This window comes from Cyanistes caeruleus, chromosome 19 (assembly GCF_971803275.1).
Source record: "Cyanistes caeruleus chromosome 19, bCyaCae1.hap1.1, whole genome shotgun sequence".
In the NCBI taxonomy this organism is placed as follows: domain Eukaryota; kingdom Metazoa; phylum Chordata; class Aves; order Passeriformes; family Paridae; genus Cyanistes; species Cyanistes caeruleus.
This window is the reverse complement of record NC_141719.1, coordinates 3,232,411-3,251,206: the sequence shown is the minus strand read 5'-3', so window position 1 is coordinate 3,251,206 and position 18,796 is coordinate 3,232,411. Positions and strand designations below refer to the sequence as shown.

The 18,796-nt window shown below is 41.7% G+C and overlaps 1 protein-coding gene across 2 annotated transcripts in view; it reads left to right on the top strand.

Annotated features, from left to right (window-relative positions):
• The first annotated feature begins 2,345 nt into the window (after window positions 1–2,345).
• FOXK2 (forkhead box K2) overlaps window positions 2,346–18,796 on the top strand; it is a 55,977-nt gene continuing 39,526 nt past the window's right edge. Inside the window, exon 1 of one of the 2 annotated variants that reach the window (XM_086857218.1) lies at window positions 2,346–4,027. In XM_086857218.1, the coding sequence (XP_086713344.1) occupies window positions 4,023–4,027 (5 nt within the window). In that variant the 5' untranslated portion in view covers window positions 2,346–4,022. Of the gene's footprint in view, window positions 4,028–11,474; window positions 11,879–18,796 lie in introns of those variants that run through there. The other variant, XM_086857217.1, reaches the window with a different exon arrangement.

Below are 18,796 nucleotides of genomic sequence, written 5' to 3'. Positions count from 1 at the left end.
CCACATACCTGGAATATCTGTTAAATCTCATCCTTGCTTTTCCTGGTTCTCTGCACAAATTTCTTTGCCCTCTTGTATGCTCCTTCTTGGTTGGTCATTCTTGGTGTAGACATCAGAAGACATTTCAGCAGAAGAATTTTGTCTGTGTTTGTAAGCTTTGTTTAAATAATAATTTCAAATCAGGTTTTGACATGACCTATTTTTCAAATGAATACAGTAACACTAACACAAGAAGTGCTATCTTCAGTGGAAACAAATAAAATCCTATTGTAGTAGGATTTTTTTTTGAATTTAAAAAAATCCATCAAGGGATAAACTCAACCTGGCTTTGAGTATGGTACAATAGTATTTAGCTTGTGATTCAGCTGTTGATCTGGGATGACTTAAAGTGACTCTCTACAGAGCAGCTCTGATAATTCTTGTGCTGGTTTAAATCCCAAATTAGATAAAAGTACTTGGGGATAATAGACTGCAACATATTTAATATATCCCAATGACTTGTCTTTCCTTTTCTTTTCCAGGAGGGCAGATGAAAGTGCAGGTTGCAGTAGATAATTCTCATAGGTGAAAATTATTGTTGTCTGTAACATCCTGATTCAGTGTGTTGTGTGGGCTTGCAGATACGAGCTTGGGTAAGATTTGAGCAAAAATACCTCACCAGGTTGTGTTTTGCTTGGGAACTTTGCTATAAATTAAGACAGCTGCAGGTGTGTTCTGTGAATGTGTAGAAAAAATAACTGTTCCTCTAATTCATGTAGCTGTTGTCTCCCTATATCTAAAATAGTCTGAAATTAGCATTTTTTTAAAGACTAATCATACTATAAAGATTTGCATAATTTTATTTCCAGATTGATGATTTATAAATAAATATAGGAAATGCAGGAATAAGGTACTTTTTCTTCTCTTTTAGGACAGCTTCCAAAAGCCATAGCCAGGAGAGGATCTCTGATGGAAGTCTAGAAATGCTCTAGTGAATGTGCACAGTGTTCCTGTCAGACCCCATTCCAAGGCTGTGCAGGGCTGCCAGGCTATCCAGGGTAACAGCGGCTCTGGGGTGGAATGGGAGCTTGGGCTCGTGTTCCAGCTTCCACAGCTGCTGCTGCTGCTCTCTCCTCTTCCTTTTCTAGTCTCCCCACAGCCTCTGACTCACTTTGTGAGTCCATGTGATAACCTGGAGACGGAGCTCACCTAAATACACCCTCGAAGGGTGGTATCTTTGATTGGGTTTTTTATTCCTGTCATTTCTTTCATGTGGTTTGTTCTCAGTCACACCAGGGAGGTGCTGGGAGGCTGGGAGCCAGTGGCAAACCAGGAAATGACACTACCACTGCAATCTTGGGATTCAACTGTGGGCTAAACATTGATCTGTGATGCAAAACACCTTTTCACTTTGTCATCGTGCATACATGGAGGAAAAAGCTCATCCAGCTATTCAGATTATTATGTCAAGTTATTCTGGGATCTTAGGCAAATAATACTTATTTTTGGTGATAAATTTAAAGCCTGTTGATCATTAGATATAGGATATCAAGGGTTTAGCTTAAAATTTGGCTTCCAGAATGCTGATTTTAAGAACTTTTTTCTTCATTTGCCTATTCCGCTTCATGCATTCCTAATAAGAAAAAAACAAACAGGTGTTAAGAGGGAAAAAAAGAAGTTTGTGAGGATACTTAGTAGATGTTTTAAATTATCTTCTTTCAAATTTTTATTACTCTTTGATATCAGATCTTTGTGGTGTAAAATGGCAAAGGTGAGTTCCGAACTGCAGGGCAGTATTGATGTATTTAATGGTGAGGTGACACCAGGTGTTCCCAAAGAGGGCAAGTTTTTAAAATTCTGTATTGGGAACTGAAAGAAGATTGGAAGAAAAAAATATTATTAGATACAAAAATGGATGTCCAGTGATCCTCTCTCCTTTTCTGCTTGTATCCATGCTAATCTTGGTTTATTCAGTTACAGCTGCTGTGAGTGATGTTTTTCTTCCTCTCTTGTGTACTAAAACCCTGCCTCTGCAATTACTGCAACTCTTTTATTGGGGAAAAATAGCCTTTCAGTCTTTTCTTACAAAGAAAGAAAATTAATGGAGTGAGATTTTCAGCTGCATTTACATGTTTGGGTTTGTTTAAAGACCGAACAGAATCCCAGGTGTCTGATTTTCAAAAAAAGTTGATAAACTGAATGAAAAATGTTATCTGTGGAAGAAATTGAAGACTCTTACTGGTGTTAATTACAGTAAGTATGTTCTTACCTGTATCTGATTTTTTCTTTAATCAAAATGGAGCAGAAATCAAAGAATGAGAATGCATAAATTATGTGGCATTACAGAAACACATTTTGTTGTACAAGGGCTATTGAAATAGGAGACTTGAAAAGCCTCTGAGGTAGTGGGCTACCAGTTGCTGTACTTGTGGTGTTGTCATATGGACACCAACTCAATTGATAATGCTGCCTTCAAAGTTTGGCCAACCTGAGAGGGGGCCAAAGCCCCCTGCTTTGAAATTAAGAAAGATACCTTTATATTGAGCAACATTTCTCTTAAAAGCTGCAGAAAGTAAAACACAGAAAAAGGTCAAGCCCAAAGGTGAGGCAGCAAGACCATCACTGGCCACAAACTTGCAAATAAAATCATTTCTGGAGAGCTCTGAACCAGTATATGACAAGAAGTGTATTGAATGATCTGTCTCAGGTTAGTTTGTAGAATTGTGCTTACATCAATAATCAGTTAGATTCCTGCAAATAACTTCTTGCTATGTGTTTTCTGGGGAGAAAAACGCAGCCTTATTAGGTAAAATAAAGGCAATTTGAGTGAAAAGTGCCATTAGGGATGTGATGAGGGAAAATACAAATAGTCCTTTGAAACTGATTAGAAGAAAGTTAAAAATTCATTAGAATCCTGGAGCCTGCCAACACACTAATTAATTAAGTTGTTGAGTTGCTGAGCTTCTCAAGTCATCCCCAGCCCTGACCAGCCCCAGGGCAGTAACAGCAGTCTGCAGGGCAGGGCTTGTGTAGCTGCTCTATTTACAGACAGGTTCTAAATTTAATAGAGGTTTACAAATATATTTTAGGTTAGAAACTTTAATGGTGATGTGTGAAAGTTGACTGATTTTATGTTTGTGTCCTTGGGAGAAAGGGCAATGTGTATGTGAGCTGCAACCTACTAATATTTCAACTCTATTTTAAACTCTCAATTTCTGTTTTTATTTATATCTAAGAAAACTGTTAGAAAGTGGCTGGATTTTATCCGTAAAGCTTTTGCACTTGGCAAGTTTCAGGTGGCATGAACAGCTTATAATAAGTAAAAAAAGTCCTGTAGTCCCATAGCTGATGCTGTGGAATGTGCTTTGCTGAGTACTGGGTGCATGTTGCTGTTTAATGCTGCAGTCCATCCTCAGAAAAGCTTCAAGTGCATTTTAAAATTTTAATTTATTATGGTCTATGTATTTATCACACATATAGAAATGCTTCTCTTCATGTTAGCTTTCCATGATTTCTACTGAGCAAACTTTGCTCTTCTGTTGTTTTGGGGTTTTTTTTTTCTGAGCCATATGTTAAGGGGAAGTTTAGGTCAGACAGTAGAAAAAGATTCTTCCCACAGGGGTGGGGAGGCTTTTGGGTATTGCCCAGGTTCCCCAGGGAATGGACACATGCCCAAGGCTCCCAGAGCTCCAGGGGAGCTGGGAAATGCTCTCAGGGATGCACAGGGTAGGATTGTTGGGGTGTCTGGGCAGGGCCAGAAGCTGGGCTTTGATGATCTCTGTGGGTTTCTTCCAGCCCAGGATATTTTATTCCCTTGTCCCAGTTTTGCACCTCATTCAGTGATTTAATAACAGGCAATGAAGAGCTGTGTATTGCTGACTGTAGTAACTGTAAATATTACAGACAAATAGTTCCACATTCCTCTTGTGTTCAGTTCTGTCACTATCCAAGCAGGCAGCTCCCATGGCAGCAGGGATGCCCCAGAGAATGCACTGGAATGGAGGGCACCTGGGAACACTGGTGAGAAACTCTGGATCCTCATCATGAGGTGGGTTGTTTATTTGGAGGTTGGAATACAGTTTATGGCATCATTCCTTTTCTGAGACTGAAATGAAAATAAAATATCAAATTAACCACAGGCTAATTCAATTAACAAAATAAATTGAGGTGGATGAGATGGGCTTTGAAGAACCCGAGTCTTCAGCAGAGAGATTTATTTTTCTGCTGAACATCTGTCAGTAATTACTGTCTGAGCATCGGTAGCTTCTGGTCACAGACTCTCTGCTGGCTGTTCCTAACACAACCCCATGGTGACCTTAGACTGATGAGACTGAGCTCCATTTCTCTGCTCCTGATGAGGTGTTATAATTCCTGTGTGGTAGTATTCTGAATATCTGCTGAAGGGAGCTTTTCCTCATGTGTGGTTCTGTTTTCCCCAAGGGACTCACCTTCACAGTGCTTATTATGCGTCACCCAGGTGAACATGTAGAAGTAAGTGACATCTTTCTGTCTCGGTATTCTATATTTGCAGTAGATATAAATTGGTTTTCATTGATTTTTTTTTCTTTTTTTCTGTGTCAAAAAGACTTTGGTATTGATATTTGGGCAATTTCTTTTTGTTTTTTTAAGGTAGTCTCAGACCTATCTGTGCTGTCCATTTTGTATTGCAAGGCATGCTAGCATGAGTCTGAATCTTGAAATTATTTCTGTCTCTTCTGTCAGAAATGTTTGTATTCTCCCCTTGCCCTTCTGGAGGCTGCTTGAACACCTTGTGATTTGCACAGGACTCAAATAGAATCTGTCCAGCACAACATCTGTTTGGGTGTTTTTCCTAAATAATTTTAGGCAGCTATTCGTTGTTCAAGTGTTCTCCTCCTAGAAAGAAGTCAATAGTGTGACTTCCTCTCTCTCTTTTATCAGAGCTTTAATGCTTTATGTTTTAAAGATTAGGTGTAAATGTAAGGAAGTTTCATAGAAAAAGCAATTAAATATGACAACCATTCTGAGTATTTTGAGATTTAATAGGAAAATGAGAAAACCTAGTGGACCAAACCTGAGACTGTATGTACTTCAGTATCTTGTTTTGTCTTCAGGAAAGACATTGTCAAGCAGCTCCATCTTACGTCAGTGTTACAAGTGCAGCTGTGCAAGACTGGTTCTTGGTAGATTTTGGTATAAACAGAGAACAGAGGTTGGTTCTTGTGTTGGAGGATTCCTAACAGGGATGGAAAATGTCCTATTTTAAGTTGTTCAGGCTTTGGCTACACATTAAAAATACCAGTGCTAAATACTTTATATGGATGTGAAAGCAGGGCTGCTGTCATCATATTCCTTATAGGATCTTCCTTTGTGTGCTTTGAATTCAGACAGTTTCCTTATAGGCATCTTACAATATCTGTTTATGGAACATGAGGTTGTTCTCACAGTGCTTTTGCCTTATTACATGATTTCAATAACATTTGTCTCTAGTGAAAACAATTGCAATTTTTTAACCTTTGTATAATAGTTTTTCATGCCTCAATATCTCAGTAACTCTCTTCTGAAGTTTGCTTTGTTCTGCAGTTATCCTGTTGGACAGAGTAAGAAATATTTCAAAGACAGACATAAAGAAAAATGTGTCTTTACTTTTCACTGTTCCTTTCTTTTTGGCTTTCTGTTGGCTGAAGAAAAGGCATTGATTTTAAAACAAACCCAAACTGATTTTGATAAAAGCTCTGTTTCTGTCACCCTGAAAGGAAAAATTTCAATTAGAAGGCTCTATCATGAAAAGAGTATTTTAAAGCCTGTTCTTCTTATTGATTCTTGCTAGTTTACACTTACAACTTACTTAGGTTTTGATTTACCTTTGTTTATGTTTCATATAGTTAATTCACATTTCTATAATCCCTCTCAGGTTTTGATTAGTGTAAATCATTTTTTCAGTGTCCTACCCTGTCTTACAATCTCTAGTTCTGACCTGCCTTTTTCTGCCAACCAAACTACAACTCCTAATCCTGTTTTTGTAGACCCACCCTGTATCTGCCAGGTGTCAGCTGCAGTCACCTCCTTCAGATGCCTGAAACACCTCTGCCAGATGAGCTGGACCTCAGCAACTCAGTCTGCTGCTTTTCTTTTTATTTTTTTGCAATACTTAGTTTGTTTATGATACCACATCATAAAGATATGTGATGTCATGGTGCTAAAAGGAGACTGCAAAAAAAGCAGCTGAAGGTTAAGGAAGAGTGAAAATTCAGCTGTGGTGAATAAACTTAGTGAGTCCTAGTGGGGCTGTTCCCCTAAAATCCAAGTGCCAGACATTCTTATTCTTTTGTGGGAAATTACAGCATTTTATTCAAATACATACTGGGTATGCATAGAAAATATTCTGTGCAGTCTACGCTCTCAAGGAACTGAGGAGCCACAAAGATGCTTTGCACGTCAAAGTCACAGGACTGACCTGTTCTGACAGCAGAAATAGGAAAGGTGTCAGTTTGGTCTCAGGTGTGTTTTGACAGGGGCTACTAAGCGTTTACCTCAAACAGAGTTGCTGTACATTTCTTGATCCAGCAAAGAGATAGGACAAACACTCCATGGCAGAAAAAAGACAAAAGAACTTGGAGAAAATTTTTACAGTAGAATTGTGGCTCATAGCTGATCACAGTTATTAATGATCAACATTAAATCCAGTGAGTGCTGCACTGATGAGATCTGGTCCTGATTATGCTTCAGGACTTCATGGTGTAGAACTCTTGGCTAGAAAAGGGTAACAAAACTTCAATGCTTTTGAATCATCAGGTCCAATTTTAAACATAAAATAGAAGCCTGAAGATTAATTAACTATTTCTTTGGCAAAGGTCTGGGTCATGCAGGGCTGGATTGCAAAGCAAGGGGGGTTTGCATTTCCAGTTAACAGACGCTGCTGCTGCAGCTTCTAAAAACCATTTTGTGGTTGGGGTGTAGAGTTCCTTTCTGAGTGATTACCTGGGAGAGTGGAACAGATGCTCTCTGTTCAAGGCATTTGAGTTTTCATTGTCGTAACTACATGGAGGATTTGGGGCTGTGGCTTTATCCCTTTGGTCACTCACAAAGTTACTCTGTACCAGCATGGCTGAGTCTCCTCAAGCTGCTTGAGGTCAGTTATGTAATTGCTCTTTGCAGATAAGAATTAATTAGCTTGATTATTTTTCATAGCTTTTGGATGGGTTCCCCACCTGGAGAGGAGCAATTCCTCTGTGTCAGTGATTGATTGCTGAGGCAGAAGCTTTCTGCCTTGCACTTTTAAGAAATGCTGACTGGTTCTTTGGGTCATGTTAGGAAGCAGGCAGCCTGTGGTTAGAATGCAAAGGATAATAAAGCAGTTCTATAAACAAGCTGGCCAGCCCAGCTGCTGGGGGGCTTTGGCTTGTGCACTGCTCATTTTCCTTCTCTCTGAGGTCAATAGCACATTATCAAGTGGCAGGTCAGGTAGCTGTGTTTGCCCTCCTTCTCCTCCTGCAAAAAAATGCATTCTTCTGAATGTCTTAGGCTTTTTAAGAGTATTGCATTTTACAGCTTTATTACTTAAAGAGGTGTGAAAGTCATCCATAAAGGAAAAAATGCTAACATTTGAGATACAGCTGTTTATTTTCTCCTGTTATTATTAAAGTCACTTCAGGAACTGTCTGGGTGTATCTAGGGAGCTTCCCACCATCCCAACCATTTGCTGTTTTCAATATTTTGCAGTAATTACACAGTGCTTTTTTAACACTTTTCCCTTGACCAAAATGCATTTGTGAGAAAGTGAGTAAATCACAGCATGAGTCCTGCTAAGTTTTACAGGTTGTTAAATTTAAGCACGTGAAGAGCTCCAGGACAGTTATTGGGATTACTCAAAAATGTGGCTGTGGGTTTGAGGCTGTGTCGGAGGAAGCTGTTACTGCTTACAAGGTGCTTCTCACTTGGGGAAAGGAAAAAAAGTGCTTGTCAGGTGCAGGGATATGGATGTGGGAAATCTTCATTCATTTGTGCAGGGTCTGGTATGTGAAGGGCTTATTTTGTTACATCACACATGAATGTTACTGAGGTGGTTCTGGCAATTAACTTTGTAGGATTTTGTTTAATAAAAATCAAATCTCACTGGAAGCCTGGGACACTTGCTCTAATAAAAAGATTATGGATAGCTCCTGATAGCTTTTAAAAGCTGTTTAATTGCTGGTTGTGTCAAAGTAAGCAATTAAGGTCACTTAATCTACTTGATTATTCATCATATTCCTCTAGTAGTACTTTGTGCTTGGGTTCTGTGAAAATGTGCATCTTGAGAAGCTGCTGCACTCATTCATAGCCCTCAGTACAGGCACATATAATAAGAAAACCCAAGAAAGGAAACTTCATTCTATGGCAACAACAATCTATGGCAGCTGTAAATTAATACCCTTGTGTTGTTACAGTGTGAGCTTCAAGGAAAAATGAAAAAGTCTAAAAATGTGTAGTCATTTAAAGGCAGGTTGGTCACATAAAACAGTATTAATGGATTAGCTCTTAGCTGTACTTACACGTTTCTGTTCAACTCAGGCCAGATTGTTCTAAGATTAGATGATACAGGTTCTTCATTCCTGTGATGTAGTCAGATGCTGCTGCATAATATGATGGGGACTGGATAACACTGGGCTACTTGGCATGAAGTAGAAAAATGTAAGAAGTGCTTTGAGAACTTGTTTAGTGACAGTGGCCATTGGAGAAGTTTAATCATCGTTGGGATGATTAAATTTTGATCAGTAGCTTCATTCTATCCTGAATAGTTAAGGTGGATGTAAGGCAGGCAGAGAAAAAGGCCTTTTGCTTTCAGTCAGCTGGCAGAGGAAAAAAAAAAGTGTGAAAGAGGATGTATCTGCAGTGCAGCTCTGACATCAGGGCCAGGTTTTGTTTAGCTAGTGGATCTTTGGGGAACTCAGACACCCAGAACAGCACTGGAGAATGATCTGTAAGTGTGAGCTGTTCCCCACATGTACCTGATTCCTGCTCTGTGCAGCACAGACCAGACCTGCACATGGCAGGTCGGGGTGACCTGTACCTGTGCTGTTGTGATCACAAAGAAAGTGACTAAATCTGCTCCAATTTAGAAAAACGTGGCCACAAAGATCTCAGCTGTCCTCTTGAAAGTAATGGAGCTTCTGACAATGGGGTCTGATGTTTGCTCTGCAGTGCTGCTCATGCAAAAGCAAACAGCCCTTCTACTGGTGTTCAGTTCCTATTCACAGAGCAACTTAGTGATGGTGGGACCCTTGAAAACAGATTTCAGTGCAGACAGACTGCAAAACTTCAGCATTGCTCTGTTCTCTGTGCTGTTCTGTATGAACAGGACAGAATTTATATCAGCTTTGTGAATTCAGTACTGCTTGTTATTAATGAATTAATACAAATTAAGAAAGCTGTGATTCACATGACGGAAAACGGTGAAGTAGCAGCAGTGCCTTTAACTTCGGCAAACTGAGCAACCATCAGAGTGATGAAAAGTGCTGCTGGCCTGATGGAAATTCAGCTGCTGCTCTCCCATTCTGCCGGTTTTCTCCCTCTGCAGGTGTGGGGCGTGTGAGGAGATGGCAGTCCATGGGCAGTTCCAGCCAGCAGACCCTCAGGATCCCAAACCGATTGTTAGCAAAGCAGGCACAACATTTCTGTAGCCAGCAGAGCCAAGGCATAAAAACAAGCTGAGAATCAGGGAGTCATAACTGGCTCTCTGATGCTCCACATTTTCTGTGCCAAACATATGTTGGTATAGAAGAGAGTCTGATTCTAAATACCAAAGTGTGGGCAAGATTTAACTAAAGTTTTCTTTAAAAGAAACCAAAGCTCTAAACTGTTGCTATATTTTACTGCATCTGCTGTGCGTATGAGATTGTGTAAATGGACTGAAGCAGTATGGAATTACGTTGTAGCTGCCTATGAGAAGTGCTGATATAATCCTCATGATAAAAGTAAGGTTTGCTGTCACTTTGCAGGCAGGAGCTACCCTGTTCTTTTCCTGAGCATTCACAAAATAGTTCTACAGTTGAAGATCTGTTGACTCAAATGTGTAAACCCAGAAGTTTCAATTTCAACTTTACTGCTGGATGTTTGTTAGCAGGCTGTTTTTTGTGTGAAGTGTAAAAATGTTTAATGTCTTCTGCATTCACAGAACAGTTTGGGTTGGAAGAGACCTAAAGTGCATCACATTCCCACCCCCTGCCATGGGCAGGAGCACCTTCCACCAAACCAGGCTGCTCCAAGCCTCATCCAACCTGGCCTTGAACACATCCAGGGATGGGGCAGCCACAGCTTCTCTGGGCAGTTATTTTTATTAATAAAAATTAGTAAGTTTCAGTACTGTAAAAAACCCAAACAACACAACCCTCTTCTCAACAAACCGTGGTGACGTTATGGTGACATGTTAGCAATAGCTATGCTGGTTAATAGGCACGAATGCATTTTAGCACCCTCTTTGCAGTTTATAACCAAAAGTGTTAAATAGTTTACTTTTCCGTTTTGACAGTGCCTGCTCCTGTAACAGTGAGTGTTTGAATCAGGTAAAACACTTTCATTGAAGATGCTGTGTTTGACGAACTGTGTACAACTAATGCCATTTTTGGTAGCCTGTGACATTTTCAGGTGGAGCTTGGCTGTGGATTCTGAGTGTTTCCATGCTGTTTGCTACCTGTGCCGTTCCCTCCTGTGTGCCGTGTCCTGGGAGCAGCGGCACTCAGCGCTCGGTGTCCGGCTGTTCGTGTCAGGTCACTCGCTCGCTCCTTGTGCCCTAGTTCCTCTGAGAAAACCGGGGCTGAGCCGAGGTGTGTGCACAAATGCAGCCTGCCTTACCTGCAACTTGTACATTTTCCATGGGTGTTACAAAACTCTGACAAGGCGCAGTTACCTTTAGGTTTAAAATGACCCTCAGAAAGGTGTCAGATATGTATGAGGCATCAAACTCACAGCTTTACTTTTATTTGTTAATAATATGGTATTTTGAGGCTAATTTTGAGCAGTTACCCGGCACTCTCCCAGTGGTTCTTGCTCACCCTCTAGCACGATTTGTCTGCTTGTATTTATTCCATTCTCGATTCTTCCCCCTCTCCCCCCGAGGCCGGTGCCGTTCCTGAGGGCGCTGCTGGCGGGCGGCAGGTGCGGGGCCCTGGTCCCCGCCGGAGGCTGCAGGTGCCCGAGAGGGAGGGAAGGGAGTGCGGGGACCGGTGGCCGGCAGGGGCGGCCGTCCCAGAGCCGGCTCCGTCCCTCCGCTCCCCTCCCTTCCCTTCCCTCGCTGCCGGCGGGCGGGAGGTGCTGCCCGGGCAGCTCCGCCCCGCTCCCCGCGCGCGGCTCCGCTCCGCGTTTTCCGGGCCGCGCCCCTGCGCTCGTGCGCCGACACTCGGACGTGCGGGGCCGGCGCCGCTCGCCATTGGCCGCGCCGCCGTAGCCCCATGGGCGTGCGGGCCGCGCATTGGTCGCGCGCGCTGTCAATCAGCGCGTGGCTGCGTCAGGGCCGGGTGCGCGGCCCCGTTCCCTGCTGTGTGCGGGGCCGGCGCGGGGCCGGTGCGGGCGGGGCCGCGCCTCGCTCGTCCCTCGCTAAGATGGCGGCGGCGGCGGCGGCGGCGGCCGTGGCGCGGCTCGAGGGCCGGGAGTTCGAGTACCTCATGAAGAAGCGCTCGGTGACCATCGGCCGCAACTCGTCGCAGGGCTCGGTGGACGTGAGCATGGGCCACTCCAGCTTCATCTCCCGCCGCCACCTCGAGATCTTCACCGCCGCGCCCCCGCCGCCGCCGGCCGGCGCGGACGGGCCGCCGCCCCCGCCGCAGGGAGACCCCGCGGGCGGAGCGGGGGGCGACTTCTACCTGCGCTGCCTCGGCAAGAACGGCGTGTTCGTGGACGGCGTGTTCCAGCGGCGCGGGGCGCCGCCGCTGCAGCTGCCGCGAGTGTGAGTACGCGGGGCCGGCGCTCCGGGGCCCGCCGGAGGCCGCGGGTGCACATGGCGTGTGACAGGCGAGAGCGGCCCCGTCCTGCCCGCGCCTCCGCCGGCACCGCCCGGCACCGCCGCCGTGCCCTCCGCCGTGTCCTTCCCCCGCGCGGAGCGCCCGGTGCGGGCTGGAGCGGCCCCGGCGCTGTTGAACGGAACCGGGTGCACCCCGAGTCCTGTTTGCGGGTGTCAGAGGAAACCAGCCGGGCTCTTCTGCCCGGGTTTGGGCTGTCGGGGTTGAGGATCAGCGCTGGGGGAATCCTGTAGCCCCCTCGGTTCTTTGGCAGAACCGGGGGGTTGTTCTCCCTCGGTGCCTTGGGGGTTGTTCTGGTTTTGGTGGTAGTTTCTGCTCTTTTGCCTAATTTTAACGCTTATTCTTATGGGTAAACTGAATCATCCACGTGAAATGCTTTTGCTGGCCTTAGCGTTTTAAAATGTTTTTGTTACGTGACAACAAATGTATTAAGAGGTTTTAAACGGTAATACATTCCTTTGCCATTACCAAACATTAACTGTCTGTGCAAAATGATTTTCTAGGGCAATACGTGAGACCTGCCCACGACATTTAAGGATGTGTTGAACTGTAAATAAGTGATCTGTGCTCTGAGGAGTCACATGTAGGAAAAGTGAAAGTGTTTTGGTTTAGTGTATTTTAGCTGCCTTGACTAAGAAATACCTAAAACGTTACGAATGCTGAACCTTTATAAAGCACATACTATCAGTGACACAGCCTTAATGCCCTACAAGCTTTTAAACTGTTTTTAGGACATTGATGGTGTATATTTTCTGCTGTGTTGGCCTAATGCTAGTTTTCTCACCTGGTTACTCTTTGAAAATCAAATTGTCTTACCTTGCTGCTTTCTAGGAAATGCTCATTCTGAAGGGCTTTAACAGTGCCAGTGTGTAATCCTGAATATAGGAGGACTTGTTTGACCTTTAACTGTCACTTCTATTTTTGCTTTCTGCTTTTAATATTAATAGTTATTTGGCATGTGGTTAATCTGTCTTTTAATGTAACACATTGATTAAATATAGATCAAATACTTTTCTCTTTGTAAGAACTGTGATATAATATACTATTTGTAAGCACATTTGTGCATGGTCTGTGTTGATTTCAAACAGTCTAGAATTAGTTGGAATAATTGAGTCAGTAACATTTTGTTAAATGCTTAAGACCTGAGGAAAAACGAAGTACTTCTTCTTCATGCTGTCCACTGATTTTTAATTTATTCTAGTTCTTTCCATCAATGTCTCTTTTCAAGTGGAAAGAAGATTGAGAAGGATTTTTTTGTCTCACTTTTTAATTGGATAATGTTGAGAAGTTGTGTGTAGTTAAAATTTCTTCACAAGTGAACGTGGGTGGTGGTGCAGGAACTGGCATTTGCGGTGTTCAGAGGTGACACCATTCCTTGGGCTGTGCACACACAGCCCCTCAGTTTGCAGAGCTGTGAGCTGGTGGAAGTGGTTATCTCCTGGTTGCAAATTGTAGCTGTAGCTAGGAACTAGCAGGTGCCCCTGGCCAGGAGCTGGAGCCACCATGCAGAGGGGTGAGCATCACCTTGAAGGGCAGGAAGAGTCTGCAGCCCCAGAGTTACACTGGTGATTAAGAACAAATGCTACTTTGTTGCTTTTAAAAAAATAAACCTGTTTCTAAAACACAAGTCTTACTGGGGATGAATGGGGAAATAGTAGTTTCATTATTTGCAAAGTTGTTTTTTTTTTGAACAGTAGTCTTCAGGCAAGAAGTCACAGTACTTCAAAGTACTGTCTGCTCCTAGGATGTCCTTACTGTCACTTGCTGATGACTAATATTGTTTGTAGTCCTGTTCGTGAGTTTTGTTGTAGATTTAACTGGTCATACTGAAGGTGGTCTCCTGGTTTAAGAGTCAAACTTACTTCAGTATAATGTAAACATTAATTAATGGTTGAAGTGTGATGGGAAAGAAAGTAGTTTTAGTGTGAGCTCAAGATTGATGATTGCCAGCCTCCAGCTCAAGTAATCACCAGATCTATTTTTGTTGTTGTTTAATCCTTCTCTGTTGCCAGTAATAAATATGCTTTGCCTATGACTACACAATCATCGGAAATTTTAATAGCAGATGAAGTTTAAAAAATTCAGGGTGGCCTGTTCCTTCTGTTTGTTTTTAAGTGATCCTGGAAACCAAGAATGGAGGGTCCATCTCTGTTTTGTCTGTTTAATAGTGATTTACAAATGTGCCAAGTACAGTACCCTTACAGAATTGAAATGTCTTATTTGCTTGTCACTAAAAATTGTATGTAGTTACATTGTCCTTGGCCTTTTATGTTTCAGCACAATATTTAAATCTGACTGCATTAATAATGTTACTAAAATCCTTGTTTTCGGAGGGAAAACCCAGAAATGCACCTTGCAAAACACATTTTAAACATCTGGGGAAATTAAATTATTAATGTTAGAGTATACACTTACCTGTAATAAAGGCATCTTTTTTCTACAGATAGAAATGTCATGAAACATGGAATTACTGTGCATTAAGATAAGTGTTCTGGTTGCTATTTTTAATGATTCCCTGGAAGCCTCACTGGCAATTCAAATGTTGAAGTTATCAAGCAGGAGGTAATAGCAGTGGGAAGTGTGTTTTTGTTTTTGCAGTTCTTGACAGACTCCCATCCCTACTTGTGTATGTACAAACCAGCTGTCGTCTTGTGAGATGAATCAAGTGGGGGTGGGGAGAAAAGAGCCATTTTTGAGTGTGTCCAGCAAGGAGCTCTCCTGTCAATGTCATGGCACACGTGGGATGAAAGAGGTTTCAGAGGCTCCTGCTCAAGACACCCAGATCAAAGCAGTGCAATTATTCTTCAACTACCTTTGAGATGCGCAGACTGTCCCTCTCCGGTTCGTAAAGTTCATGTTTTTTAATTGGTTTTATTTGCTGCTTGTGGAATTTCCCCTGCCTTCAGTGAAAGCATTGATTGGATATATTGCTAGGTAAATCATAACATCAATATTTGCTTTTGAGGTACTTGGCTGCAAAAATACCTTTTGTGCTGGGCAGAGCAGTGGTTGTTGCCGGAGCTGTTGTGTACAGCTTTTGGAGAGGCAGGATTCCAGACAGATGTAACTGATACAGCTGGAAAAACAGACAGACTTCTGGGTACAGCCCTGCTCTGAAGGAGTGCTTTTGTTTTGATTTTTGGGTTTCTTGGATGTGCTTTGTGTATTGGTCTTTGAATTCACAGAATTCTGGACATGTTGGACTTCACTGTTCTGAGGCAGTCTTATTCATTTTGACAAACCCATGAATTTTGTATTTTAGTCATTACTTTCAGTTTTGCTTTTGTGGAAGTAATTTGTGGTTCATAAACAAGATACCATGAACATAGGAACAGCATTTTTAAGTCAGATCAGAGATGCATTTAGTCCATGATGTGCCTTCAGGAGTGGTCAGTAGCGGATACCCAGGAAGGAGCATAAAAATGGATTAATACAAATGGTTGTGTTTCCCTTGGCATTTCTTTTGGATCTAAAGTCAGAGATCAATTCTTTTTGAGTTAAAACAATTTACTGTTTGCATTTTTTTTCTCTCTTTTTTCTTAGTAGTTGAGTTTGGGTAAACCTCTTCTATCCACAGTGTCTTGGGTAGTGAATTCTACAATGCAATTGGAGTCCATGTTGGGAAAAATACCTCTTTTTGCTGAGTTTTTGGAACTTGATGCCTGGTAATTTAATTTGATCTAACTAAAGCTCTTTTATAGTAAGAGACAGTAAATAACTCTCCCATTCTGTCATTTATTCTGCAGACTTCTTTACATTACTAAGTGTGGGCGCTTTTACAGTAAATTACATCAAGTACATTTTACTTTAACTTAACATTTACTGACTAATCCTAAATAAAGGCTCTCTAGCTGAAAACTAAAATTTAATTTGTTTATATTCTGCTTTTCCTCCTGCTAACACAGAGGGCTGAACCAATAGTTTTAGCTTGGTCTTGTAGTCTAGAGCTACAAGCTGGGATTATTGCTGCCTTTAAGCAGTAGAAGTTCTCCTGCTGATGAAAGCTGGTTGATTCTGAACAAGGATCAAGTAGGTCTATTCCCTGAGTCAGTTATTTAGAAAAGTTTATTGTGTTCAGTGTTACCTGCCCAGGAAACAGATTATAAAGAGCCTCAAATGTATCAATGTACTTTTTTCTGTCATCTAATTGCAGTTACTTAAGTTATGTTCAAAGTTGTGATGTCTGTGTGGTTGGAGCTGTGACTGCACATGTGCTTCATGGAAATTTCTCACTGGAAACATCTGCGGTTTGGCTTAAGAGTGGAGGTGAAAGGATCATAACATTTCCTTGGGTAGTGTTCTGTGGTAGCTAAGGAAGAACTTTCATTGCTTGGGTTTGGGTTATGGTTTATGTTCTAAAGGTTTTCTTATGAATATAACTGTTAGATACTTTAAGCAATCAAACAAAACAAATGCTGGAAGGAATTAGTGTTAATATATTCTTGCAGTCTATACTTACAGTGTGCTGTAAGTCCCTCAGGCTGTGTGGGCACCTGCTTTCTCCCTTCCTTGACACCACTTTAGACACAGACAGTGGCTCGTCAGGGCGACAGCTGCCTGCAAGTTCTGGAGATCTTGTGATTGCCTGGTGTTCAGAGGTGTGTTTTGGAGCTCCATACCATATCTCCTGTACAAAAACTATCAATTGCAAATTGCCTCAGAGCATAGAACTAAGGAACATTGGACTTGGCTGTGACTTGAGAGATTCACACTCCAGAAACTTTTATTTACTGTCTCTGGCAGGTGCTGGTCCTGTGCCATAGTGACTAATAAGGTCAGGGGAGCTGTGTTTATAGGTGGGTTTTTGGCTACTTTCAAGTAGGATTTTCAAATGTCAAGCTCAGTAGAAGTAGTGTTCTCACTTAAGCAGATCTGATTGAAAAGGAGCGTAGGAGGAAGGTAGAGCACATATGATTTGAAATGAAAATAGAGATGAGCGGGAAGTTTCTATAGTAATAATTTGTGTTACAGTTGTTTTTGTCATCTTTTTTTTTTATATTTGCCTCTCAATTACACACACCTTCTGAGTGATTTTTTTTTTTTTTTAATTAATACAGCAGTGTTGCAAATTGTCAGACACCAATCAGGTGATTGAGGTAAAGCTTAAACAGTTTATATTTGGATTAATTCATACTTGATATGCTTTTTCTGTTGGTATGACTGATATATATATGAAATGTCCTTACCCAGTTCTAGAATTCTACTGACCCTACAAGTGTTCTTACATCTGTAGTTAGTTGTAGGAGTAAGTATATCCTTTGTGTAGTTACATGAAATACTACAAACTGGAAAATCATCTTTATAGTTCTTTATAGTCTGTAAAGTTCCAGTTCTATGACAGAAGCAAGACTGGTGTTATTTTGGTTTAAAGGTCCAAAGTCAGTATTAAAACTGTCTGTTCCAAAAATCTGCAGCTGAAAGAGTTTTGAGATTCTTACTTCAGTTATAATAATGAGGCAGGAGATATGCAAATTCAATTATTCTTTGCATTGATTAAATCAAAATACCAAGGTGCTGTGTTTGAGTAGGATGATACACTTAATCAATAGCAAAAGTAGTAAGTTAAATGAGCTAATAAAGAAAATAAGTTAGTCTTTCACCTTGGCTTTTCAAAATAAATGTGTATTATTAATTTGCTTATAATTAGGTAAGGGCACTGTCTTACAAATGTTATTCCTTCATGAAGGGAGATGTGTTTTAGAGAATAATTCTGCTGTGGAGGTGTTCTTCTGCTGTTGGGTTTTTCTTTTTATTTTTTTCAGCATGTGCAATTGTCATGGACAAAGCAAAAGGTTTTTTACAGTCATGCCTGAGCTGTTCAAAATAAGATTATGCTTCTCATTTGCTGTATTTTTCAGTAAACGCAGCAATTCTTCAAAACATCTGAAGTCCCATTAACTTACATAAAAATTATGTAAAATACAGGAAAAAATATAATTTCAGAGAAAACCATGTACTTGTCATGTGGTGTGAGGCCATGGCTTTTGCAGTTATAAGGAGTTTTCACAACAATTCACTAATAAGCTGCTGTCTGTGCTGGAATCCTGGGAAGGTGGTGGGATTATCTGCTGCATTGCTTGTTTTCATGATAAAAAGTTGATGTGTAGTGACATTTGTTTCCTGCGACTTCCTGCCTTTAAGGAGTTTTTTGACCTAGATAAAGCAGTCGGAGGGGAGGAACCATGTTTATTCTGCAGCTATTCCACATTGGATGGTATAGGAAATAAATGTTCCATTCTCCAGTTAACATTCCCTCACTGCTGTTTTATCACTAAAGAGAGCGAGGCTTCACTGAGTTACACTCAGTGAGCGCTTGCAGAGCTGCTGCAAATTTTTTGGCACATCATTTTTTATAGGACAAGAGAAGGTCTGTACATGGTTGGAGTCTGTTTCTCCACGTTTGTGTGCGTGATTCTGCTGCAGCCTCTGCACGTGCTGCTCTGTCCTCTTAGGTACTGCCAAGCAGAAGCTTGGACACAGCTTGGGCTCCGTGTGGTGCGAGGAAAATTTTCAGTATTCAGAATTTCAGAGTGTCTTAATGAATATTAATATGAACTCAGCACCTTTGTGTTTGTCCATGTGCACCAAACAAGATGAAGACCATGAGGAGATTGGCAAGCAGTTCTGATCCAAACATTCCTGTTGACCTCAGCAAGGAAGCTCCTGTGGATAAGGATGTGCATGGAATTGAGAGTTTGGAGAGCCAGAGCCAGAGTCCTGTGATTATCAGAGTGTTATGAAGTGGAACAAAATTAGTATAAAGTTGACTGGAATTAATTTTAATTCAGTGCTGATTTAAGGCTTAACTTTAAGAATTACAGAAGGAAGCTCCAGCCAAAGCCTTG